Consider the following 27,071-nt stretch of genomic DNA (forward strand, 5'->3'; position numbering starts at 1 on the left):
GCGAAGATTAAAATGTACAGCCTTTTGGTCTTCTAGTGAGTTGCTAAATCACTTTGCATGGTATGACACAGCTCATAGCCTTGTGCTTGACATAAAAACTCTCCATTAACATGTATTGTTACTATGCCCCACTGTGAAAAATGTGTTAAATTAGTTGGACTACACATAAGTAATCCTTACGGATTATGGCCACTGCTTTACCTTGTTCCAAGATAGAATTTTGTGTTTCTTCTTTGAGTCAGATAAATATTTATAATTTTAATTGGTACATTTTTATCACTATATAAAATGTATATATGAAGCAGATTGGACATCTCTTACCCATTGATATTGAGCAAATTACTCATTGTTTTCCCCAAAATATCTATGTAAACAGTTAAAGTTCACTAACCAGTAAGGCTAAAAGAAAAGAAACGATGGTAATAATGCAAAACAGAAAAGGAATGAAATGCTGTTGACTTTGGCAGATAATTTACTAACTGTTATTAATTATATTATCATCTGAGTTGATTCACACCTGCGGTCAAGGCCCATATAACCCTGAGGGGATCACAGAGTTTTATATTATAGTTCATAGGCACCCGCCTCTATATTATAGAGGAGCAGCCTACAGAGTCCAGAGAAAGGAAGCTCAGATCACATCAATATGTTGCATGCTGGGACCTGTAGTCCCATGCCTCTGTATTAGTCTTGTTTAAGTGCCAGCTGTAGAGTGCTGACCACACAAGATGAAGAACACTACCGTGTCCCTATCCTGATGGTCTTCCAGTCTAAACAAACTGACATCACAAATCAGACACAAAATGTGCAGTGGGGCATAGAGAATGGAATATAGGCCTATCTTAGGCCAGGTCTACACTAACACCCCAATTCGATCTAAGGTACGCAACTTCAGCTACGTGAATAACGTAGCTGAAGTCGACATACCTTAGTTCGAATTTACCGCGGTTCAGACGCGGTCCACACACGGCAGGCAGGCTCCCCCGTCGACTCCGCGGTACTCCTCTCGCTGAGGTGGAGTACCGCAGTCGACGGCGAGCACTTCCTGGTTCGAATTATCGCGTCCACACCAGACGCGATAAATCGAACCCGGAAGTTCGATTGCCAGCCGTCGAACTACCGCGGTAGTGTAGACAAGCCCTTAGAGCATAGGCATTTTTCTATTGTAAGGCATGGTGACAGCATTTTGAGTGATAAGTGTTAGTATTGGTGGTGCACAACAGGGTTCTTGCTAGTGCTATATTGGATAGGGAAAGAGTTTCACATGTAGGTGAAAGCAGGGAAGAAGGCAGGAAGCACAAGAGTGTTCCAGGTATACAGCAGATGAGAGCATCTGCAGTATGATCCATTTTATGCAAATTAGGAGTGGCAGCAGGCTGCTGAATAGTTGGTCCTAATTCCAACTATAAAACATACATATTAATTATCTTTTTCAGCATAATGGTCTTTAGCCCACATTTCACATTTTCAGTAGCATATATCAGCCACCCTGTGAGTTAGCACTTGAGCATCACAAAAGATTCCTCATCTGAATATTGCAGATTTTCAGTACATTTATTCAAAAACCTATTATACAGGCATGGTGCAAAATGAAGCTGAATTGTAAATTCTTAACAAAATTGCTTGTATGATATTAGATTAGAATAAAATTTAATATAAAATAGTATTCATTGTGGGAAAGAAATAGTCCATAAAAGCAGTGACATATAATTTCCTGGAGGCAAACAATGCCTTATGTGGGAGTTAAAATTGAAAAACATACTGTGTCACTAACTTTGGGGGGAAATGCCTTAACATAATATAGTTGTTTTTAAAATTGAAAGACTTGAAATTCCCAGGTAAGATTGTAATTAAAAAAAAATCAAACATTTGAATACAAGGAAATGCACTGTTAACGTCACCCGAACAGTTAGAGGCTACACTTCCATTCCCCTTTCCATTCTGCACAGCTGTGAAATATAGAAACTGTTGCTGCTTTTTGATCCGCATGGCTAGTCAGAGTTCAGGGACCTCAGGATCTTCTAACTGAAAGTAGAAAGTGATGGTGTCTGGTATTTTCCTTGATGCAATCTTGTTTATTTACAAGGGATGTATAAAGTCCTGCTTCCCTGAATGCTGCAGGAATCAAGGACAAAAGGAGACATTTCTTAACTTACAGCCCCAAGCCTCTTTAGCCAACAGACCCAAAAGCTCACACTCTCACTTTTTCCAGGGTCACAATATGCTTGGCTTTTTTGCTTTTTGCCTCTGCCTCTCTCTCTGTTCTGTCTGTTCTCAGTTTCTGTGAGATCTGCCTTTCCCCACCCTCCACAACAATACTCAGAAAAAAAAATGCTCTATCTACACAATCCAAACTTCCTCAGTAGGCTCTATTCAGCCTTATTTTGCAGTTTGTGGTGTAAGTGATGCAAGATATTGGGAAGCTTCTAAAAACATAAAATAATCTATCTCATAAAACCCCTTCTCTGAATGGCCTTTGACTTTCTAGTAAGATTCATACAATCCTATGTGAAGCTTTCAAACAGATGGGTTTAGTTTTGGTGAAGATCAAGTGTGGAAAGCCGTTATTGCAGAATCCTTAAGTCCAGATCTGGGACATGAAAGTTTTGCTTCTCGGATCCCTTTGTGGGCTACAGGCAAAAGTTGGGAACATGAGAGAAAATAATCCATGAAAGAAGAAGGGAAAGAGAAGCTGGGAGGAACAGAGAAGGGGCTTTAAAGATGTGTAGGGGATGGCCAGAAGGTGGAGGAGAAATGGATTAAAAGAGATGCCAGAGAAGGCAAAGAAAAATTGGGAGGCTGATGATGGGGAAGAAAGAGGCCCAGGAAAGGGCTGAGAGACAGAGAAATATGAAGGCCAGAGAAAAGGGGAAGGACAAGAGAATGTGATGGGTTAGACCCACTGTCTAGGATGACACCTGATGTGCTGGGGTCCCACTGGTTCCACCTGTTTCACCAGCCTAGGTTTCCTCACCCTGTCCTAGCTGTCAAGCCTTCTCCAGCACACAGGTAGGGATACACCCAGCTGCAAATGGACACAGAGACACTGAGATCAGCGCTGTGTGGGAGGAATTAGCTTGAGGGTTCACCCAGCACTCACGTGCACTCCCCCTTTGGGGAGTAAACCCAAAATAATATTGTCTTGCACTGTATAGAAAGATCTGCACAGCGCAAGCTCATAAAAATTTGCCCTCTCCCTCAATGTGAAGAGAGATATGCACAGCTTTTTGCCCACCCCCAGATATGAAATGCACAAACTAGGTTTTGAAATGAACAAGAAATAAGTTTATTAACTACAAAGGGTAAATTTTAAGTGATTATAAGGGATAGTAAACATAACAAAGCAGATTACTGAGCAAATAAACCAAAACACGCAAACTAAGCTTAATACACTCAAGAAACAGGTTACAAAATGTAATTTCTCACCCTAAATGTTGTTTTAGGCAAGTTGCAGGGTTTCTGTAGCTTAGAGTTCCAGTTATTTCTCTTTACAGACTGGACCCTTGTCTTAGACTGGACTCAACCCTGCCTTTCCCTTCAGGTGTTTTTAGCAATCTTCCTTCCTGGGCAGGCAATGGAGGAGAGTCTAGATTGCCTTGCTTCCCAGCCTTAAATAGAATTTACATAAGGCAGGAAGCCTTTGTTTCCAGTGGAAAAGTACCAGAAGTGTCCAAGGTGGTATTTTGTACCAGGTGACATTATCACATGACCTTGCAGTGTCAGGGCAACCATGAGACAAGGTTTATTTGCAAGGTCCACAGGAAGGAACTCCTGGGAAGATGGGGGATCCATATCTTCGAAGCCTCATTGTCTTTTCGGAATGGCCCATTAAGGCTGATTGCTTACTCTCTGGTGGGTGTTTCCCAAGCACATACCCACACAGTTGTAATTGTTACATAGACAATATTCCTAACTTCAGATACAGAAATGATACATACATACTAATTGGATAAACACATTCAGTAAATCATAACTAAGGCTACGATTTAGTCATGGGTATTTTTAGTAAAAGTCATGGACTGATATCAGGCAATAAACAAACATTCACGGCCCGTGACCTGTCCATGATTTATACCTGTGTTTAAATGGGGCAGGGGGGGCGCTGGGTGTGTGTTGGGGGGGCTGCTAGTGGAGGGTGCATCGGGGGGGGTGTTGTTGGGAGAGGGGGGCACCTTGGGGCCAGCGGCTCCAGCTCCCGGGTGCCACAGACTACAGATGCTCCAGCCTGGGGCTGTGGACACTCCAGCTGGCCGGGAGCCACTGCCTGGCTCTGGGGCCACTCCAGAGCCAGCTGCTTGGGCAGTCCTGGGGTCAACCACACTGGCCCCTGCAGAAGTCACGGAGGTCGTATAAAGTCATGGAATCCATGACCTCCATGACAGACCCGGAGCTCTAATCATAATCTTTTCAATGATACCTCACATGACCCATCTTACATAAAACATATCTTAGTTATGCCATATTCATATCATAACAATAGTTCTATGAAGAATATGGGGTGTGATGTGAAGAGAGATATGCACAGCTTTTTGCCCACCCCCAGATATGAAATGCACAAACTAGGTTTTGAAATGAACAAGAAATAAGTTTATTAACTACAAAGGGTAAATTTTAAGTGATTATAAGGGATAGTAAACATAACAAAGCAGATTACTGAGCAAATAAACCAAAACACGCAAACTAAGCTTAATACACTCAAGAAACAGGTTACAAAATGTGGTGTGATGTCACAAAGAGGTCATACTGAAGAGGCTGCAGCACAAGAAGCAGCTCTGTGCTCAGTAGCAGGACTCACTGGGAGACCTGCAGGAACTTAGGCAGGGAGCTCTTTAGGTTTTGTGAAGCCTGAATATGACCACAAGTGGCTGGCCATGCCATGCCATGCCCCATATGCTCACTGGAGGACTGGGTAGAAAGGGTATTTACATGTTTAATAGATGAGAAGAATTGGCTAGAGGGGGAAGAAAATTCACGATGCCTATCCCCCATATCCAAAGTGCCACACAGGACTATATACTTACAACCCATTGAAATGTCTGTTCTCCCTGTGTTGTGTTAATTGCACACCCAGATCATTCACAATAGCTGACATTACTGGGCTGGCATATAGCATATACACATACCATATTGGGATAATCAGAGAGCCGTTAATATACTGGCGTGAAAATAGATGTCATTTAGGATGTGAGCTTTTTACTTTAATGTTTAGCTCTTCTTTTTTTCTGAAGGCACTAAACTCTTTCTGAATTGAGAGGTTAGAAGCTAGGGTCACATTTCCTAGCGTGTTACCAAAACAAAATAAATGCATTCGATCAGGAGGTTAGCTTACTGCTACCAACTGAAAGGATTATAAATATCTTTTTATTCTTGTTATCTCAGGACTGGAATGTGGCTTGTGGTGTTCATTTATGAATTTGCTGCCACAGAGGCTTATGGCAGATTTTCCTGATAAGGTTTCCTTTCAGTCTTGTTCACTGGTAAAAATAAAAGAATTTGACTTACAGTAGACCCAGTTTCTACTAGAGTAGGGCAAAGCTGTGATTTTCTGTGTAATGCTCATTTTCTCTTAACTAGTCTGCTAGCAGCAAATGAACCAGAACTTCATTAATGTCACACCTGTCACACAGCTTCTGCATGTTCAATTTATCTGCCTCCCAGGGAAGGTAAAAAATGTAGCCTGTAGTTGGAAGATGCACACAGCAGGACCTTGCACAAGGAAAATAAAGTCTGACAGTAGGAGGTATTGAGTCATTGATATTCTTCAGCTTCCGTCAGTGTGGGTTTATTTCACAACTAAAGTGCATTTTAAACTACATTTGCCCGTTAATTCAGACAGAATTGAGTTTGTGGAATGCTGTTTGACCAGCCTGGTCAATATTTATGCATCGAGGCCGGTTGCTGGAAAAATCAGTTTACCAACAACAGAATATTTGGTATATTCCATTTCTATTACTCCCTCCACTTCTCAGTGGCTCCCATTTCCTTCCCACTGTGTGGTGCTGAAGAAAAAGCATTTTTTAAAATTGTTTTGGTTCTTGGCATTCCTCAGCCTCCTCTGCCCCTGTCCATGCTGGTCCACTGTCCCACTGGGGGACTTACTCTGCTGTCTGTAACACACTAGTATTGCCTCCTCCAAGATAGAGTAGAATTGGGACTGAGAGCAGATTCACTCAGCCTAGTTGAGTGGGACAGATGGACATCTTAGCACTAAAATCAGCAGTCATTAAACTAACAGTGAAGTGACGCATAGGGAACATGTTAAGAGATTCTAACATGCCCACTCCCCTTTGAATCTTTTATGAGCAGGGCACACTCAGTCATTGCGTCTTCTCTACGTGTTGACTATTTAAACCTTTGGATAGAGACACAGAGTTTTTATACAAATTTTATTCTGAATTATACATCGGTTCCTGTTAGCTCGGCCCATGGCAGGAAGAACAGAATGTTTGAACCTGGATATTTTGACTGGTGTTCAAAAGTTGCAAACTTTGTTTTCTTAGTTAGTAGCTGGAAAATATTTTTTCCAGGGATAATTCTCCAAACTAGTTGTGTTTCTTGGAGCTGTGTAGAGTCCCCGACAGCCACTGAGTTGGGTGCATTCTGGTGAATGGATATTTTTAATACAGTAGGAATATGGAAATGATCAGAGCCATAAGAAGTTTGGGATTCAAATAAGCATCCAAATATTGGATGTTTACCTGAGCCTGCAAAGGCTGCCAAGGATAGTGCTTGCCAACAATCCCATTTTGGCCCAGAGTGGCCAGGTTTTTAACCTCAATCCTAGGTTTTTATTGTCCCAGGCAGCTCAGCTAACAGCTCATTTTAAAAAGATGGATAGCCTCCTGCCATAATGGGTTGTCATGGGAAATAGGTGGAAGGCCTGAGGCTACCTTGGCTTTCTGTCTCCTTACTCAGCTGCTCTGCCCCCTGCAGGGTGTGAGAGCTAAAGATAGAGCAGCCAGAGAGCAGGCAGCATCCAAATGACCACCCAGCCTGAGCACTGAAGTGATGGGACTGGAATAGTTCTGTAGAGCTCCCACCCCCATCCCATCCCAGGGGCTGAGTGGGAGAGAGAAGACCGAAAGGTAAACAGAAAGACCTGGTGGATGCATGGGATAAAGTGAGATGTGGGAGGACCCAGGGAGACACTGGGAATCACAAAGGTCTAAAAGACAAAGGAGGACACAGAGGAGGAGTCAGGGTACCTGGGATTACTCACTAGAGAATAGAGGACATGCAGTCGGGTGGCAAAACCTCCAAACTTGCCTCATGTCCAACAGAGAGAACTGAGAAGAATGCTAGAGCCTCCTTCCTCCCCCCACATGAAAAGAAAGTAGGAAACATTCCCCACTGGAGAGAGAGTAGGGGAGATGCCCTATGTCTGTCCAATCACTAGCAGAGAGTGATGCCTCCTGAACATGCTGCCGGAAGATCAGGTCTTCTGTCCTTCCTTGAAGACATGGGGGTATGAGGCTACTCAGCTTTCTCCCTCACAAAGGCTACTGCACATAAAGGGAGGGAGCTCATTTGGGAACAGGAGTTGGGCGGGGCCTCCACAGGTTCAGATAAACATCCAAACTTGCAGATGCGTAATGCTGAGGCTTCAATAATTGAAAGTGTTATAGTAAAGCCAACCTGGGATACACCATAATTCATATAATAATTTTGCAGCAGCTGGCAGCCCAACCAAACTCCTGGCTTTTTTGTAGAATTGTTCCTGGGCAGGAGGCAAGAATTGTTAGGAACTCAGCACAGCCTCAGCAGTAGCCTTAGCACATAAATGTTTATTTGGCAGGATACTGCACTCCAGTTAATTGCATACTTCTGTCTGAAACTAGCCCATCAGAAGCCCAGTATGTTCCTGAACTTGCTGAAATAAACAATGTGCATGATCCCCTCTGGAGTATAGTCAGTAGGGACTGACTGCCAACAGTGAATATGATCTACCAAATATTGGGGAGCTTTGGATTAAAAAAACAATGCATGGATTACAGATGTCTATAGAAGGAGTTTGTCATTGTTGACAGATGGATTCTTCTTCGGGTGCTTGCTCATGTCGATTCCATTCTAGGGGTGTGTGTGTGCCCATGTGCACAGTCATCAGAGATTTTTGCCTTAGCGGTATCCATAGAGTCGTCTGTAGCACCCTCTTGAGTGCCGCGCTCATGCGTTGGTATATTAGGCGCTGCCAACCCTATGCCATAGGCACCGACTCCGTGGGTGCTCCGGGGCTCGAGCACCCACAGGGAAAAATTGATGGGTGCTCTGCACCAACTGGCAGCTCCCCGCCCCGCCCCAGCTCACCTCCGCTCTGCCTTCTCCCCTGAGCACGCTCCAGCTCCGCTTCTCCCCCCTCCCTCCCAGCCATGTTCCCGCCCCGGGATTTCACAGGGGTACCACTGAGGTTGGACCCCCCAGCCCGGCCAGGAATCTGACTCGGGGGAGCAGCAGGGGACCCCAGCTTCTCCTAGGGCCCTTGTTGCCCGAAGCAGCTCCGGCGGCTAAAGAACAAGCAGGCCAATCAGCACCGTAGACACTACTCCAGGCGCCAGACTCAGCTTAAGGCCCCAACACCTAAGGGCAATCCAGTCATGGGACTGCCCTATAGGGCAGTGGAGCATCCTTGGTCCCCGGACTGCAGGCGTAGATTCCCATCTCCGTGGCCTAGCACCCCAGCACCACATCTCCAGTCAGAAGACCCAGGTCCCCAACGCCGTGCTCTCCCCCTACAAGACGTGGGACACTGGAGTTGAGGCACTGGTCCCCGTACCACCAGTACTGGCGAGCTTCCCGCCAAAGATCGCCATGGCTTAGGTCACCCTCTCCCAGACGAACTTCCAGACATCGGACCCCCCCGGGGCGGGATTGCTCCCTGTTGCGGCACCGGTCTTCATCCCCCCGGTACCGCTCACTGGGCAGGCACCAGTGCTTGCCTGGTTGGTTGCCGACCAGGGTCAATCAGCAGACTCGATGGCTCCACCTTGACTGCCGGAATGGCAATGGTCGGAGTCGGACCAGGAGTTCAGTCCCTTGCTAAGGAGGAGTGATTTGCCGCCGACCCATGAAACTGGCACAGCACCTGTAGCGACGGCATAGCAGCAGGGACAGGGCCCGCTCAATGGCCGTATTGGACCCCGGGGGGCGTGCCCATAATGCCAGTCCCATATTCCCACCAGTGCTCCCTGGCTGCCTCAGACTAACTGCCCCCAGCACCGCTGGCACCAGAATCGGAACACAGTACCGGCAGTGCAGTCATCATCATCGTTTCCGGACGAAGCGGCAGCAGGTACTTCCCAAACAGGCAGCCCCCCCAATGACTTCAAGGAGCACCTGGCCCTCCTTAAAAGGGTGGCTGCCAACTTGAGCTTAAAAATTGAGGAGGTCACGGAGGAGTCCGATGACCTCTTCAACATTATATCCTCCTCCACCCCGTCCCAGGTCGCGCTGCCTGTCTACCCAGGAGTTCTTAATCTTGCAAATCGCTGTGCAGACCCCCTCTTAGATTCTTCCTACTTCTAAGAAGGCGGAAAAGAAGTACTACATCCCTGCAAACCTGTTCGAATATCTGTACACACACTCTCCAGCAGCATCACTGGTCATGTCCCCTGTTAATGAAAGGGACAGGCAGGGCCAAGCAGTGGCACTCCGAAAAATAAAGACACCAAGAGACTGGACTTATTTGGCAAAAAGATTTATTTGATGGCAAGCCTGCAAGTTTGGGTGTCTAACCACCAGGCCCTGTTAGACAGGTACAGTTTTAACCTGTGGGACTCCCTAAACAAATTCAAGGAGGCCCTCCCGCAGGACCGAGCCCAGGAGTTCGCCACTTTAGTGGATGAAGGCACAGCAGTGGCAAAGGGGGCCCTTCAAATGACCCGAGATGCTACTGACTCTGTGGCCAGGGTGGTTGCCTCCGCAGTGGCCATGAGGTGCAGCTCCTGGTTGCAGTCCTCCAGGTTATCCCAGGAGATGAAGGCCATTATACAGGACCTCCCGTTTGAGGGGACGGGGCTCTTCTCCAAGCTCACGGACTTGAGACTCCATGGCCTTAAAGACTCCTGTGCCACCCTCCGCTCCTTGGGCCTCCATACTCCTCAGCAGGCCAGGAACCCGTTCCGCCCTCCACCTCCACAGTCTAGGTCCTGGAGGACTCCCCGGCTGGGCACCTACAGGAGAAAGGTGTCACCGCTCAGACCCTTGTCTCGATCCTATCATCTTTCCGTTCGTCTGTTCAGCCTGGACCTTCCGGGAACCAAGGAGGCCAGAAGCAGTACATTTTAAGGGTGTTATTGAGGACAACACCCCAGTCAGTTCCCAGGATTCACCCTCCCATTCTTTCCTCGACCGCCTCCACCCCTTCTGTTCAGCCTGGTTTTAGCAGACCTCAGACCGTTGGGTGCTCAAAGTAATATACTCAGGTTACACCCTGCAGTTCATGGCATGAGCGTGGCACTCAAGGGGGCAATACAGCCTACCCTATGGATACCGCTAAGGCAAAAATCTCCGACTGTGCATGTGGGCGTGCACACACACCTAGAATGGAATGGACATGAGCAACACATCTCGAAGAACAACAGTTACGCAAAGGTAGGTAACGGTTTTTTATAGAAGCAAGTTTCTTCATTTATCAAGTAATCCATATGTGATACAGTGAACAGTACTAGTAGAAATAGTCTTTGTTTTATACATTTTTCTTTTAGAGCATCATGAGAGCACAATTAAGTGGAAATCTGCAAAGTGTGAGAGACTTTGTGGTGGGATGCTAGCAAGAGGTGTGACTAATTTATTTTGTTTTATTTTGGACGTTCTCATCTAGAGAGGAGTGATCCATTTCATGTAGGAAAATAAGGCTAGGAGTTAAAACTAAACCAAACCAGTACCCACTCAGGGGATCTGCCCATTTAACGGATAGAGGCTTCAAAGCTGCCAAAGGGGGAAGGTGAGTTTCTGTTTATTGCATCCCTGAGACACACAGTTCAAAAATGAAGGCTAGTTCAGAACTTTCTTCTTTTCTCTTGGGATTAGCACTCAGGAGTCACTGGTCCCAGTCCTCTGTTCATACCGCTCGGCCTTAATTTCTCTCGTGGCATATGTCTCTTAGTGAAGTGAAAGGCATGTCACACTCTAAATTTATGACTGACTAATGACTGACCAATGATATAGGGTGGTAATTCCCTATCAGTAAGCTAATGTGATCTGTAACAGCTGTGCTTCAAAATACTCAGAAATTCTATTCAGAATAAGCACCCAAAGCTCTGGGGTGTATCTGAACCTTATCAGACTACCTGTGGGCTCCTAGCTTTTTTTTTAAAACCTTTGCTTCCCTGTGTCCAACCCTCCAACTTCTAGGAGGCTTTGGAGGAAAGGCCTGGCACTCCTTTTTCCTTCAGTGCTGGCATTTTCCCACTGAAAGAAACATCTTGTAACATGCCAGTACCATGCTTGCCCCAAGAACAGCACCCACAGGCCAGGGCTCAGACCTGCAGTACATTTCAATAGTTTCTCATTTAAGATGGGAGTGGAGGGAAGACCATAGTTCTCTTCAGTACCCCCCTGAATGAGAATGTACCTATCACAGGAGATAAATACACTAAGGCATTGATGGGTCTTAGGGCTTATTAATGCACAGGTTTCCAAATGTTTCTGTTTGCAAACATCACCATGAGTGGATAAGACTATTCTAGAGAATTTTCATGGGTGCAGTAATGACATATTTGGGGATTTGTACCATTTGCTAAGGATAGACCTTCTGTGGGTACATTTTCAAAAATGGAATCCCCAAGGTATGCCTGTCCAGATGCTTGTTTGGTCCCAATAATTTCACACACAAATACATACGCAAATGGTTACCTGAGCAGATGATTAGCCATTTGCATGGACAAGCATTTGAAGTAGTGCATATGCAGCTGTGGAGGGGTCCACTTTTGCACACGGACCAGGTCTCCTGCCTTTTGAAAATTTGGTCCTGCTTTCTAAAGGCCAAATCCTTACTCGGGTAAATCTTCCATTGAACTCAGGGAGAGTTTTACCTAAATAAAGATCTCGGGATATTGGCCCATAGCTGGTAATTTCCCATCAGAGGGAATGCTAAATACAGGCATTCTAGCAACTGTTTCAAATGTGGGGTAGTTGAGAATGCAGGGTGCTGGTGTCCCAAGGTGTTCTGACTCAATCTCTGTAATGGTATGTTCATAAAAGACACGCTCATTCCCCCTTTGAAAGCTGTGTGTTCGTAAGAGATGAGGTGACAGAAAATGACTCTGTCTAGGCAATGCTGTGATATTATTCCCTGCTTCTGTAAGTGGTACTGTAAGGAAACATATAAAAACGTGCCACACCCCACTAATCTAAAGAGCCTGCTTGTTATTTTGAGAGATAAGAGTTAAATTTCATTATTTTACAGCAGAAATAGGTAGGATTTGAGCCTTGAGCAAAACTATATGTGTGTGCGTGCATGCACGTGAGCCTTTCTGGACTATTGTTTTTAAATAATTGTTTATAGTTTTATTGTACACAAAATAGAATTTAACTGCTGTCTTTCTCAAGAGGCAGCTGCCTGCTACAGTATAGCTTCCACACAAATGGCTGACACCACCAAACCGAATGAAAAAAAAAGACTATAGTATTGACAGTGTTCTAAAGTAATAGTCCAAAACACTACAGTAACATTAGTGTGAATTGTAGTGCTTTGAGGCCTTACTGCAGAATACTGTACTATATTTAGAAGAGAAAATAGTGTTGCTTTAGTCAGCATTTCACCAACACTCTTGTCTTGCAAGCAGTTGAATTGCAATACAAGACTTGAGTTGATCATTGGAAAGAGTAGATCATTGAACTGCTGCATTAACGTGTGTCTGTGGTGCCCAGACATTAAAAAAATTAAAGCATGTTGTAGATTGCGTGCTACAATGCAACTAGCATATGAAAGATTTGCAGGGTAAATTACTATTGCCATACAGTAGGTCAGTCAGACTGGACAACAATTGCTGTATTCAGCTCGCTGCAAATATCAGCTTTGCCTTTTCATGTCTTCAGTTTTCCTGAGGCTAAAGTTCTTTTCAAGGACAAAACTACATAGTTTGGGTCTGTCAGAAGGCTCTGCCATTTGAAAAGTCATCTATGCAAGGAAGGGGGAAATTTGTGTTTTAATAGATCTTTGTGTTGGCTTTTGTGGTGACTTGTGGATGAAAAGATCTATAGAAGCCATTAGTTGAAATGTATATCAGAGGAAAACATAATGGTGGTGGCCCTATTAAATTCTTTTGAATCCATTCTCCTATTGATGTGACAGTGTAGTGGTGCAGGGGTGGGAGGGAAATTTGCACTGAATACTCCCACAGATAGTCATTTTCACTTCTGCACTACAAAGTCATCTGTGAACAGAAGCAGACCATGTAAGACTAGTGAGAACTTGGGGTCAAATTTTCTTTCTCTGACCCTGTACTGTCATTAGTAAGGACAAAATCTCTTAACTTTTAGCAGAAATAAGAAACTCCCTACAACTTCAAAATGAGATCTAGACCAGTCAGATTATCAAAGACTATTAGACTTTTTTTTAGTGAGAAGAGCTGTGTTTGTATGCACAGGTTCTCACATACTGGAAGGCACAATAACACTCTCTTTAATAAAGGGTGTTTCTAATTCTTATGTTCAAAGACACCCAAACCAGTATGTGTGATGCATACACGTGTAAACCAAACAAATGGTTTTACAGTGAAAACATTTTCATTTAGGATTTCAGCCTTGCATATAAATGCATGACTAATTTACTCGTTGACTAGAACTATTTATTTTACTCTCACTATGTTTTATTTTTAAAAATATCTTCCATTTTCCACTGAAATATAAAATGCCAATGGGCTTGAACTCATGACTGATCACAAATAAGAGTCACTAATGGGTTGACAATGTATGAGACTTGAGTTACTGCCATCTGCAAGTTTACCTCGGCGACCACTGTAGCTCTGGTGAAAATTATTAACTGTATTCTGATTAACCACAAATTCCATAAGAACTCAGCATGGTTCCAAAAATACATTTCTGCCAAAACTAATTTATGGTGTCCTATTTTCTAAGAGATAGTATCTTTAAGTATAATATAAATATTAATAAAATTCTGACCTCTATAGACGGAGGTCACGGTAGTCATGGAGTCCATGACTTCCAGAGATTTCCATGACTTCAGCCCGCAGTGGCTGGGAGCTGCAGGGTCCCCCCGCCACCCCTTCCGAGCTCCGAGCCACTGCAGGCGGTGGGGGTACCCCACAGCTCCCAGACGTTGTGGGCGGCGGGGCCCCTCCAGGGCGGTGGGGGTACCCTGGAGCTCCAGGGTGCTGTGGGCAGCAGGGGTTCCAGAGCTCCAAGCCACTGCGGGCAGGGCCGGCTCCAGGCACCAGCTGAGCAACCTCATGCTTGGGGTGGCAGATTCGACGGGGCGGCATTCCGCCCAATCCTAGAGCGGCACGGCCGCTTTTTTTTTTTGTTGTTCGCCGATCCGGCCGCCCTGTAGGGGGCGGCGGCGCGGAGGAGGGGAGCGCCCTGCTAGGAGCGGGCTGCGCGCTCCGTCTGCCCCAGCCGGTGCCAGGTCTGTAGCAAGCCCGGAGCCCTCCCAGCAGGCAGTGAAGCAGTCAGGGCCGCGTGGTGAGCGCCCCGCTGAAGCCCTGGCTGCCCCCCTTCTCTCTCTCCCCCCGCTCCCTCCCCTGCCCCCCCGCTAGCACCTGCACCCTGGCTCCGGCCGCCCCACAGGTTTTTTTTTTTTTCCTGCTTTGCTGCTCCAGCCACCCTGCAGGTTTTTGTTTTTTTCCTGCTTCGCCACTCCGACCGCGCTGCAGGTTGTTTTTGGCCGCACTGCAGGGTTTTTTTGGTTTTTTTTTTTACTTTGCTGTTCTGGCTGCCCCGATTTTTTTTTTTTTTTGCTTGGGGCGGCAAAAAAGCCAGAGCCGGCCCTGACTGAAGGACCCTACAGCTCCAATCTGCAGGCACCAGGGGACCCTGGAGGTCCGAGCCCCACGGGGCGGTGGGGTCCCCAAGCTCCGAGCCAGGGCCTCGCAGCTGCCCAGCTGCCATGAGGTGTGGGGACCCCGTAGCTCCCCATTTTCTCACAGATATTTTTAGTAAAAGTCATGGACAGATCACAGGCTTCCGTGAATTTTTGTTCATTGCCTGTGACCTGTCCATGACTTTTATTAAAAATATATCCATGACAAAATCTTAGCCTTACTGATGATACTGATGATACACTACATGAAATAGCCATTTGAGAACTTGCTTCCAAAAACGTGTAGTAGAATTCCCATTTTAAAGTAGGAAAAAGCAGGGCAGACCAACGAGAACAGTGTGTAAACAAATCACATATCGTCATTAAATACTTAAATGCCAAATATGTAGGTCTAGATCTTTAGCCCCACTTCATCTGCCTTTTGCTTACTGTGGTGGAGCAAAGTCGCCCTAAAGACAGCCTAATCAGCCCCTTGAAAATCCCCATGCAGTGCAAATCCTTAGGTGGTGTGGAGCTCCAGTAGCAAATTCTATGCCACTCACCCTATGGCCTCAGTGCAGGTGATGTGTCATTGGGAGAGCAGTGAGTGGCTGAGCCCCTCCATGCGCCAGTGATATCCGGCTTCTGGAATGAATGTTTGAGGGCTGTGTGTTGGCTTCTCTAACTTGTGCGGGGTGTCTGGAATAGGTTGACTGGCCACAGGATCTAGGGGGTTACAAAGGTGGCTTAGAGTCATTTTTGCACATGTCCATCCTCTGGTCTTGGACTGAGTACAACCAGAGTGGAGGATTTCCCACATAGTCTCTCTACCATGGTACCTGGGTAAAGTATAACATGGTAGGTTTTGTGCATACCTATGGACTTCCAAATATATGCATAGAGTAGCTATGTGATGGGAAAGTGTCACTATTGGGTGTACAACCAGCACTTTCCAGTTTCAAAAGTAACTGAACAACAGCATTATGATGCCATTTAACCTTCTCTTATGCCTGACCAGGGCCTCTCTGTACAATGGAACCAAATTCTGCATCATCATCAGCAGCAGCTACTTAATTCTGTGGATTTATCATAAATAAATGCTTAAAAAAAGAAACAGAACCATGGTAAGACTGGTTTGCTGCTGCCTAAAGTCAGGAACCAAGATTGTGATATAGTGTCAAAAATTATCTAAGACAATATCGTGGTGGCACATATGTCTAAAAACAAAGGGGAGGTTTGAACCCTGTTAGAACAAAGGGCTCCAGAGCAATGTGCTGGGAAGGAATAACAGGAGGAAGCCAGAATGCCTGTGAAGTTTTGCTGTTAATTTTAGATCCTAATTTTGAAAGGTGGAAGATAATATATGAATAAACTGTTCATTTTTTTGCTAAAAAACACTCTGGTTCAGTTGGAAGGGCTTTTGTTCCAATGTGAAAATACATCCTAGACAGTATTTGGTCCTGCCATGCGGGCAGGGGACTGGACTCGATGACCTCTCGAGGTCCCTTCCAATCCTAGAATCTATGAATCTATGAATCCTTTTTATGCTGGGAGGGAGGGAGGGGGGTAGCGGGGCAGCTACTTTTCAGTAATAAAAGGAAGAAAGGCTGCTGGCAGAAGAAACCCTGAAAGGGTTCTGTCTTCTGACCAGGGGGATTGTAGACTATACTAATATTGCTCCTATATTTTGCGTCATACAACCCTATGCTTATTTGAAAGCCAGAACTGCATAGAACCATTTTAGTCCAGATGTCAGTTTTGTCCTCATTTGCCTTGTTAATGATTGTTTGAATTTGATTTTGGGGGCAGTTTTATTTGCTTTAACTCTTTATTTCTCTCTCTCTCTTTTTAAGGTCAACTCAAATCAAAACATATTCGTGGGACAATGCCCAGGTTATTTTGGTCGGTAATAAATGTGACATGGAGGACGAGCGGGTAATCTCCACTGAGAGAGGCAAACATTTAGCAGAGCAACTTGGTAAGAAGCGAAATGATAAGCGAGTTTTGTGATTGCTTGTAATGTTGCATTGAGTACTGTCACTAATTGCTGCAACAATTTTACTGAAAAGTTCATCCATCTGCCAGTATAAAGAAATATATCAATAGCAAATTATATGCAGCACCTGCCTTCTAATTTTGCTGGCTGACGTGAACTATTTGTGTTGGAATCATTAGAACTGTAATGTCATTAGAATGGGGTACACAGCTAATGCTGCATCCAGTGGTGGGTTTATTCAGAGCTGTGACATGACACTGCTATCCATACAGTTTCCCGAAGGAGCCCTCGTGTTAGTTTAGACTAGATACTTGTTTGGTATTGCATCATAGTCAGTTCTTTATTCCATCCCTTAGATTGAGAGTATGGTAAGAGTTACTAAATACAGAAAACAATAACAGATTATTATACACACACACACACACACACACACACACACTCAAACTAGGAAACAAAGTAAAGTACATAGAAAACTAAGAGCAGAATCAGTTATGAGAAAACGGTGAGTGGTAAGAGTAACACAGTAAAATTAGCTTCTCCAGCCTCAATTAACTGTGAGGAGTTCTAAGCTTCGGAAGCTCCTACTCTAGGCTGGAGGTCTGCCCTTTAGTTCCTTGCTGAATTGTCAGCACAGCAATTGGAGACCACAGTCCATGCTACTCACATGCATATCCCTTTGAAATTGATGTGCTTCCACCAACCACCTACATATACTTGCCCAAAACAACACTATAAGGGGCTTGCAAGCCAGCTACCAGTAATTCCTCTGGGTTCAGGGTGTCTGAGTTGGTAATTTTCTTGTCCCTCCCATTACAGCCCTGCTAATATTATTTGTTTCATACAGTCCTATGACCCACTTTCTAAAATCCCACATACATTGTTTAGTAAAAGTGAAAAACTCACTGCTTATACGTACAAAAGAGAATAGTTTAACCAGTTAAAAAAAACAAGTCAAATCTTTAGCCAAAACATCAACTGAAACTTTTTTCCAAATTCAGAAAGCTTGGATTATTATTTACAACATAGAGAGACACATCCAGAAAGGCATTCAACTCCCATTGAAATCAGTGGAGTTACTCTACATGTACACTGGTGTAAATGAGGCAGGAGGATCTGTGAGCCAGACTCTGATTTCTAGGTGGTAGTCTTAACCACAGGGATAATTATTATGCAGCTTTGTGCATCTCTGTCCTTTGTTCTGCCGAACAGTGGAAGTACTTTCATACCACAAGAAAAGCGATCTTTTTGGTATTTTGACAGAGCCAGAATCAGGAAATATCAAAATCTCACAAGAACTTGATATTGTTAAGATTTCCTACCCAATTTAGCAGACTCCACAGATCCCAATATTTTGGATAAGCATCCAGATGTTCAGGGGGTTACCAAAATCCAACCCCTAATCCTTTGGAGGTTCACCAGTCACTTCTATAAAGAAATACATTTTTGCCATTCGTTAAAACTCACTGTGGCAGGACACTTTTTGGTTCCTAGTGAACACGTGATAAACTTCAGCTCACCTTCTTCCTTTCCTTGCACAAGTGCTTAGGGGAAAGGCTAAGAGCAGCTAGTTGAGAAGCAGAAGCGGAGGGAGTCTTTCATACCCTTGATCATAGGTCTGGGTCAAATCCCGAGCTGGGGAATCTGTACACTTTTCTGCTTATATTACCTTATTTTAGATTCTTGTCATAACCACTTTCCCTTTTGAAAAGCATCGTGTTGGCTGCAATACTGTTTGCCCTGCTGAGACATTCCATCCAATTGCACCCACCTTCCTTGTGCCACATCTAGCTGAAGAGACACATATCCAAAACAGCCATGCAAACAAGGACCATAAACCAGGCCTTAAAAGCTGGCAGAAAGGAGCTGTTGCTATCTGGCAGAACAGAATATGTCCCAACAATTGCCCCCAAGTGCCTAGAACTGATTTTTTTAACTCCTCTGTTTTCAGTAACACAAGTAGTTGCCATAGCAACTACTTTGGCACGTTACTTTTCCTTACAGAAACACACCCTCATCAACATGACCTATTATTCCCTCTGTGCGCACTCATAATCCCCATTCATATTAGTGGGAGCTAGGAAAGTGTATTGAATGGAGCAGAGAGCCCCAAACTGATGTATCAAATACACATGTATTTTTCCTAAATTTTAAAGCGGAATTAACAATGTTTAAAAAGGTGCAATTTATGATCTAGTTTTATTTTTTTAAGTCTCACGGTTGACAGGATTATCAGTGAGGCCAAGAGTTTAGCAAGATTTGAAGAGGGATTAGTGGGTCATACAGATATCAAGAATGTCCAGTTATAATAGTTAATACTAACAAAAAGAGTATTTTGGGGGGAGGGGAGATAAAACCTCATGTTTCAGGTTTTACACCAATCTTTAACTATTGGGGATTAGGATTAGACCTTCACGGGGGACAGATTATCCTGTATTTGCCTACTAAGGGATTTCATGCATCTTTCTCTAAAGCCTCTGGTGCTAGCCACTTGTACTGGTATAGATGGACCTTGGGTCTGATCCAGTGCAGCAATTCCTATATTTTTATGATTCAGTCCACACACACACAGGCCAGAGTCACTTCTGTTGCTGAGGGTATGTCTACACAGCAGCTAGGAGGTGTAATTCCTATCTAGGATAGATATATACGTGCTAGCTCTGCTCGAGCTAGTGCTTAAAAATAGCAGTGAGCCCACAGTGGTCCAGGCTAGCAGCCCAACTACATACTCAGGGGGTCATGCAGGATTACACTTCAGTGGCCAACCTGAGCCACTACAATCATGCTGATTTTTTTTAGATGCTAGCACATACACGTCCATCCCAACTGGGAATTACACCGCTCAGTTGGTGTGTAGATGTGCCCTATGTTCTACTCAGAGCTCCCATCAGCTTTATGTCTGGCAAAAAAAACTTCATAGATTTGTAACTTGCCTATTGTTCATATGAGGCCAAGTGCTGCTCCTGCATGCATCTGGAGTAAAGCTATGTGGAAAGCTAAGTTCCACTGTGTGGAGGATTTCAAATTTTGAAATTTGTTCCTATTAGCAACGGAACCCCAAAATTACCGCAAAGGAAAATTCCAGAAAAAAATTAGATTTGATCTACCCCAAACATTTTATTTCAACAACATTAACTTTCCATTTCTATTTTCACTTTTTAATGGTATTTTTTTAATTTAAATTTAAAAAATTCAAAACAAAAAAATTTGTTTTGAAAGGAAAAGTCAAAACATTTTGTTCAAAAATATGGAAGAAGAGGTTTTGACATTGTTGGAACTCCCCTCTTCCCCCCCCCCCCCCCCCCACACCCCCCCCCCCCCCCTTTTTTTCTTTGAAACAAAATGTTGGCAAAATCAAAATGATTTTGCAACATGTTTTATTTTTGATGGAACTGAATTTTCAAATGGAAAATGATTCCATCAGAAGTCTTCCATCCATCTCTGTCCTTGGGCAACAGTCAACAGGGATGTACATGAGGCAGAATTTGCCCCATTTTCTTTATACAGTCTCTTCTTTTTCTTATTTAGCTGCTATTTCGTGCTTGTTTAACACATGTTAATCTAACATAACTTAATTTTTTTATCATGCTGCGATGAAAGGAAACTGGTTATGCAACCACAGCTTGCTCGCTGCAGAACATAACCTGGCAACGAAAATATATAAATGTGGCAAATCGGCCAGTAGAGGGAGCCAATTAATGTCATGTTAATATTCATGTGGTAAAAATAGCTATTGAATTCAAACAAGTTAGTTCATATAAAACTCTGCGTACAGGAAAAATACTAAACATCAATGTATTGTCAGCTTTTTTCAACAAAAAGAAATGTTACTTGCAGAAAAGAGCTGTTAAACATAATATATTGTATATGGAATATCAGTGCTTTAAAAATGTATTCATATTAATCTAAGTTCTACATCATTGCTGAATGAAAAATCTCATTTAAGCCCTAATCCTGACAACACTTTTGCACACTCTTTAAACATTCTGGGACATGTAAAACATTTTGGAAAATTTTGAAAATTGCACATGCCCCATTGCATATGCAAAAATGTATGCATATTCAAATACCTAAATTGCTGACACAGTTGCTGTGACCATACTTGTTATGCGTCTCTCATTTCAAGGGACAGTCCCCATTTTACACAGGATTGGTGGCCCTTCACTTATATTGTTTAAAATTATTTACATCAGAAATCAAGAATCATGAGCTAAGAGTTATTTACACCAAAAGAATCACACAGCATTTTAAGTTTCCTGCATGAATTTTTGTTTTAGTTGCTGTTTCCCTCATTTGTGGTCTTCGTGATATACTGTATCCAACCGGTTGAGAGTTGTGACCATTACTATGCACATAAACTAAGTAATTGCACATGCAAATGGCCAATTAAATACACTTATGGCCGTTATTGTCAGATTGCCAGCACTGGAGAGCGCTGCAGTACTCTTTAGTCACACCGTTTAGTCACAACACACACCGGGCATTGCCAACATGATTAAAAGCTCCAAAGCACCTGTCTACATGATGCTTTTCTGGGGGAAAGACTTGCCAGACTGTCATTACTTTTATGGACTCAGAGACCTGTGTTATATGAAAGTCATTTGATGAAAAGCAGAACCTGGAACTTTGTTTGCTGAATGTCTCTGATAAGCGGAGGACACTTTTGTTCAGGCCTAGTCATGAGGTGTTCTTTAACTGTATTTAAACTTTCCAAAGATCACCCAAGGCCACAACCAAAATCAGTGCAACCAGAATATCTCTGGAAAGCATCTGTGCTGAGAGGGCAGGGAAGGAGAGGTTCACTAGATCCTTTCAGATAGCTGCACCCCAAACCTGTGCATGCTGGTATAACCAGGAGTTCCCCTTTTATTTTATTTTTTTGAAAAATTGGCCACCATAAGGGAGGGATTAGCATTAACATTTTGTGGAGCCCCACACCCAACTAGATTGCATGAATGCTCCCAGAGTCACTCATGAATCACACAGAGAAAGGCACCAGCCAAATCCCCTCAGCTCCCAACCTTGTACCTCAGGGATATACTGTCTTGCACTGCTCAAAGCGAGCAGTGCAAATTTATTAATTGATTCACCACTTCATCAATGGAAAGTGGATATACACCAGCCTTTGTAAACCTGGGCAGTTTTGCCACACACTTCATACAAACTCACTGGTAAAGATAAACAGTAAAAGAAGTTTATTGGCTACAAAAGATAGATTTTAAGTAATTATAAATGATAGGCAAAAAGTCAGAGTTGGTTACCAAAAGAAATAAAATACAAGAACGCAGTCTAAACTCTCAACCCTATTAGACTGGGAAACATCTAGATTAATCAGTTTTTCTCACCCTACGGTATATTGCAGTTCATAGTACGCAGGTTTCACTCTTGAAACCTGGGCCAATCCCCTCTGTTGGAGTCTTTGGTCTTCTGAGTGTCTTTGTTGCTTGCAGCATAGGTGGGGAAAGGAGAAAGGCCAAGCATGGGGCCCCTGTGTTCAGTTTTATATCCACAGACCCATGTGCTTGGAGAACACAAGTTCAGGCATATCTGGCGGGCATTGCTGAGTCCCCAGGCAAGGTTGAGCAATTCTCTCGGTGTGGCCTTATGCAGGTGAGTAATTGAATTGTAGTTCCCTTGCTGGACAATGGCTGTTAATGGTTGTTTGACACCAGGTGTTGGTTACTTTCCTTGGCATTGTCTCCGGAGAGCTGGTCTCTGGGAGCTTCCCAAACCCACAGCATATTTTAGTGATATCCATACAATACAATTCTCATAGCTTATATACATATTTCGATAGAACAGTGACTTTCAGCAGATCATAACCTTTCCCCTGATACTTCACACGGCATGCTTTATATGCAATATCACAATTATATATAGATGAGGAATATGGGGGTTACAGGACGCTCTCCCAAGGTAGCAGTGTCACAGAAATTAATTGGGTTGTGCATGAACTCTGTTGCATGCCTCTTTTAATGATTTTTAAGTGCTAATGTCATGCCTGTGCAAGGAGCCAGATTGCCAGCACTGGAGAGCGCTGCAGTACTCTTTAGTCACACCGTTTAGTCACAACACACACTGGGCATTGCCAACATGATTAAAAAGCTTCAAAGCACCTGTCTACATGATGATTTTCTGGAGGAGAGACTTGCCAGACTGTCATTACTTTTATGGACTCAGAGACCTGTGTTATATGCAGGGGCGGCTCCAGGCACCAGTGCAGCAAGCCGTGGGGGGCGGCGTGCCAGTCGCTGTGAGGGCAGCAGTCAGGCGGCTTTCGGCGGCGTACCTGCAGGTTGTCTGTCAGTCCCGCAGTTTCAGCGGTAATTTGGTGGCGGGTACGCCGAAGGCGCGGGACCGGCAGATCACCCACAGAAACGCCGCCGAATCCGCGTGACCGCGGACTGCCCGCAGGCATGCCGCCGAAGGCCGCCTGACTGCCGTGCTTGGGGTGGCAAAAAACATAGAGCCGTCCCTGGTTATATGAAAGTCATTTGATGAAAAGCAGAACCTGGAACTTTGGTTGCTGAACGTCTCTGATAAGCAGAGGACATTTTTGTTCAGGCCTAGTCATGAGGTGTTCTTTAAATGTATTTAAACTTTCCAAAGATCACCCAAAGCCACAACCAAAATCAGTGCAACCAGAATATCTCTGGAAAGCATCTGTGCTGAGAGCGCAGAGAAGGAGGGGTTCACTAGATAGCTGCACCCCAAACCTGTGCATGCTGGTATAACCAGGTATAACCCCTTTAATTTTTTTTGAAAAATTGGCCACCATAAGGGAGGGATTAGCATTAGCATTAACCTACATTACAATGGCTGCCATGTGAAGGATGCTGCTTACAGCACAGCTGTTCCCTGACTCAATGTCAGTGCAGTCTAATGTATAGGGGATCTAATGGTATTTTAACTCTTGTCCCTAAATTTATCTAAACCCTTGGACCTGTCCCAGTCTTTAGCATGGTTCAGCTAGTGTAGGCCCCATGTGCACTACAAAACAAAAGCACGTTGTAATCAGCTCCCTGACCCTGTTTCAGGATAGGTGACCCATTGAAGGGTGATGATAATCACTCCACCACTTTTAAATGATTCTGTCCCACTGGCTCTAAAGTTTTGTCTGTTGTGCACTGCTTCATAAGAGAGCAAGCCTCTCACAGACCCACCTCTCCAATCCCCCGCTACTCCTCAAAATATTTTATTCTGTAGACCCCCAACAAAGAGCTGTGACAGACCACTGGCTTGTCTTCACTAGAACGTTAGCTTGGGATAGGACACAACCATGAGGAGTCATTTTAATAAAGCACCACATTGCAGCCAGTGTAGACTGGGATGAGCTGTGTTTAACATCACATCAGTTGGTTGTGGGCAAACATTACTGAAACCATAGAGTTGCTCCTGATGAGCTGATGTGTTAAACACCACTTGTTCCCATCTACACTGACTGCAGAGTTGTGTTCAACATCATGATACTTAGCATAACTCCTTAAGCTCATGTTCTAACCCAATCTTATTGTTAGAGCCCTGCAAATCTGCTTTATATGCGTGGACCATGTTTGCGGATCGCTGATCGGATGCAGATACAAATTTTGTATCCGTACAGGACTCTACTTATTTTCTCACAAAGACAAACCCCTAGAGACTGTTTTGCCCCTTTCTATAAACTCTTTGCTTGCCATTTCCTCCTCTCTCCTCCTCCCTTCTTTTTGGTAAACAAGTTAATGAGCATCCTAACGAGTCTCTGCAAAACCAGTAAAGGCATAAGGGGGATAAGGGAGAGAAGGCAGCTGCTCAGGTTGTTTATATGTCTCAGGGCCAGCATTTGCATGGCTTTACAATCGTGGTAAATCTATGCTTGCCTGTACTCACACAATGTACTCACAGCTCCTGAGTCCCACGTTTTTTAATGAGGATTCCAGCTGCTCATACCTAGTTTATTTTTCATTATATTTAAAACATGTTGCTGATTGGAACCAGCAGGGCAGAGAGAGAGATTCACCACATCCTAACCCTCTGAAAATTACAGGGAAGCTAAAGGGGAAAAGGGCCAGTACATCTGGACTTTGAGTCCCCAAGGCTGCAAGGCCCGAGGTCCAGTGTGTGACTTTTCCTTCTGACAGCCCCACCTCCAAAAGTGCTGTGTCATATCAGCTGAGAAGTGGGGAATTATTTCCTTTTCCCACCTTCCTCCTATAGGATTGTGTCCAGAGCTGGCTGATGCATTTGTGGAGAGTGGTAAGGAAAGAGTGCATGGAGGTTTCCTCTTAAACAGGAAGAGGGGAGAACCTGAAGCTTGCCCTAGCCAGGGTATAATAAAGTGAGAAGAGAGCTCAGTTCTGCTAGCACCTCTAGTAGTTACCATGCCAGAGCTCTGTCAGTAGGAAGCAGCTCATATTACACAGCACACTGCCCTGGAGCCTGAGTAACAAACATCACACTAGCATGCCCACCTGATGGAGCTGACACGGGTGTGGCACCTTGTTGCAGCTACAGGTTTGGCAGCCTTGAAGGGGAACAGGGAGAGTCACCAAGAGGTGTAAGAGGGCAGCAAAGGGAAAGGAGATGGAGAGAAATGGAGGAGGGGGACAGAAAGAGAAAGAGCATCCTGATGTATCATCCCAACACAACATTCTCACCCAGGCAGCACTTTTGACATTACAGGCTTCCTCAGTTGTATCAGCTTCTGTTCCATTCAGCTTCCTCCACCCTGCTTGCTCTCAGGCTTTGTCATGTCGTGCTCCACTCTGCATTGTCTCTTCCACTTCTGCTGCGCAGAACATCACAGGTGGTGGGAACAGGGTGTTCCATGAGCCTCTGCTGTCTTTATGATCACAAGGGAGCTGCCTCACTGCAGACACCTGCTCACACAGAAAAATCTTTTCTCTGTGTTAACAAGCAGCAATGGATAGACACCGAACAAGGGATCAAAGCAGATAGATCTGACGTTCAGAAGTGCAGTGTCTCTGGGCCCACCTAATGAAATATTTCAAGCATGAATTAGCAGGGGAGGAGAGGTCTGTGGCACAGATGTCTGCAAAATATTCATAGTGAAATGAAAAACAAACGGGACTGAGGAGTTTGCACTTCTTGAAACCTTTCGTTAAGGGACCTCCCCACACACTTTTCTAGCAAAAATGGGCCAATTTCTGAATGTAAGTGGGCTAATTTTTTGTATAAAGATGGCATCTGCCTTAAAAGTTATGTGAAAATTCACATTTTCAGTGGAAACAAGGCAGCCATTTTGTTTTTGATAGCGTTATTGCTGAGTGCAACAGAATATAATTTAGTCCAATTTCTCTGTTCTCTCATCCCCAGCTCTGATGCATTCTGCCCCCTTTTGTCTCCTCTTTGCTCTGTATCACTCTGTTCCCTCCCATTGCTGCTCCTCTGATTCAAGGTATTTTATCCACCCACATCATTGCCTCATTTACAGTCTACAGTTTATACTCTTCTTTTTTGCTTGCTCTATATTTTCCTCCCTAATTTTCCTGTCCTACCTCTGACCTACCCAATCACTCTCTTCTTTTCTCTGAACCCCACTCCACCCCCAACTTTCCAGGTGCTTTCAGCTTCATTCTCCCAAATTGTGTCCTTTCCCAACCCTTCATGTTCCAGTCCTTTTTCCTCTCCTCCTTCTCCTCTTGCTTCTTCACCACACATCAACTCCCCTCCCTTTCATCAGCCCCCCTTGTTCTGCCTGAAGTACATGGACATAGGGAAAGGAGCAGCTAACAAAAGAACGCTTTTGTGGCGTGCTAAGCAGAGAATGAGGCACCCCTCTGACTGGTACTCAGCTTTCAGCTTTGCCTGTTTGCTTCATGGGAAAAGGAGCAGAAAGGTGGATTGGGAGGAACACAAGCAGTGCTCCCACACTACCCAAGGGATCAAGGGAGGTGGTAGAGCTGGTTTGTAGTGGTATGCTGCTTTTCTATACCACTGCAGTCTTATTTACACCAATGTAAATATGGAATAACTCCCCTGAAATCGTTGGAGTGGCTCCTGATTTTATACCAGTATAGCTGAGATCAGAATCTGGCCTCCAAACAGACCAGCCTATTTGGAATGGCTTCCTTCTTCTAACTTCCCGCAAGGCAGACAGTAGTA

At 44.4% G+C, this 27,071-nt stretch overlaps 1 protein-coding gene across 1 annotated transcript in view; it reads left to right on the forward strand.

Annotated features, from left to right (window-relative positions):
* The window catches only part of RAB3C (RAB3C, member RAS oncogene family), a 189,620-nt gene that overhangs the window by 154,401 nt on the left and 8,148 nt on the right, over positions 1–27,071 (forward strand). Inside the window, exon 4 of the mRNA XM_024217679.2 lies at positions 16,831–16,955. Coding sequence (XP_024073447.1) covers positions 16,831–16,955 — 125 coding nt within the window. The remainder of the gene's footprint in view (positions 1–16,830; positions 16,956–27,071) is intronic.

The sequence above is a fragment of the Terrapene carolina genome, unplaced genomic scaffold (assembly GCF_002925995.2).
Source record: "Terrapene carolina triunguis isolate 2854851 unplaced genomic scaffold, T_m_triunguis-2.0 Scaffold69, whole genome shotgun sequence".
NCBI lineage: Eukaryota > Metazoa > Chordata > Testudines > Emydidae > Terrapene > Terrapene triunguis.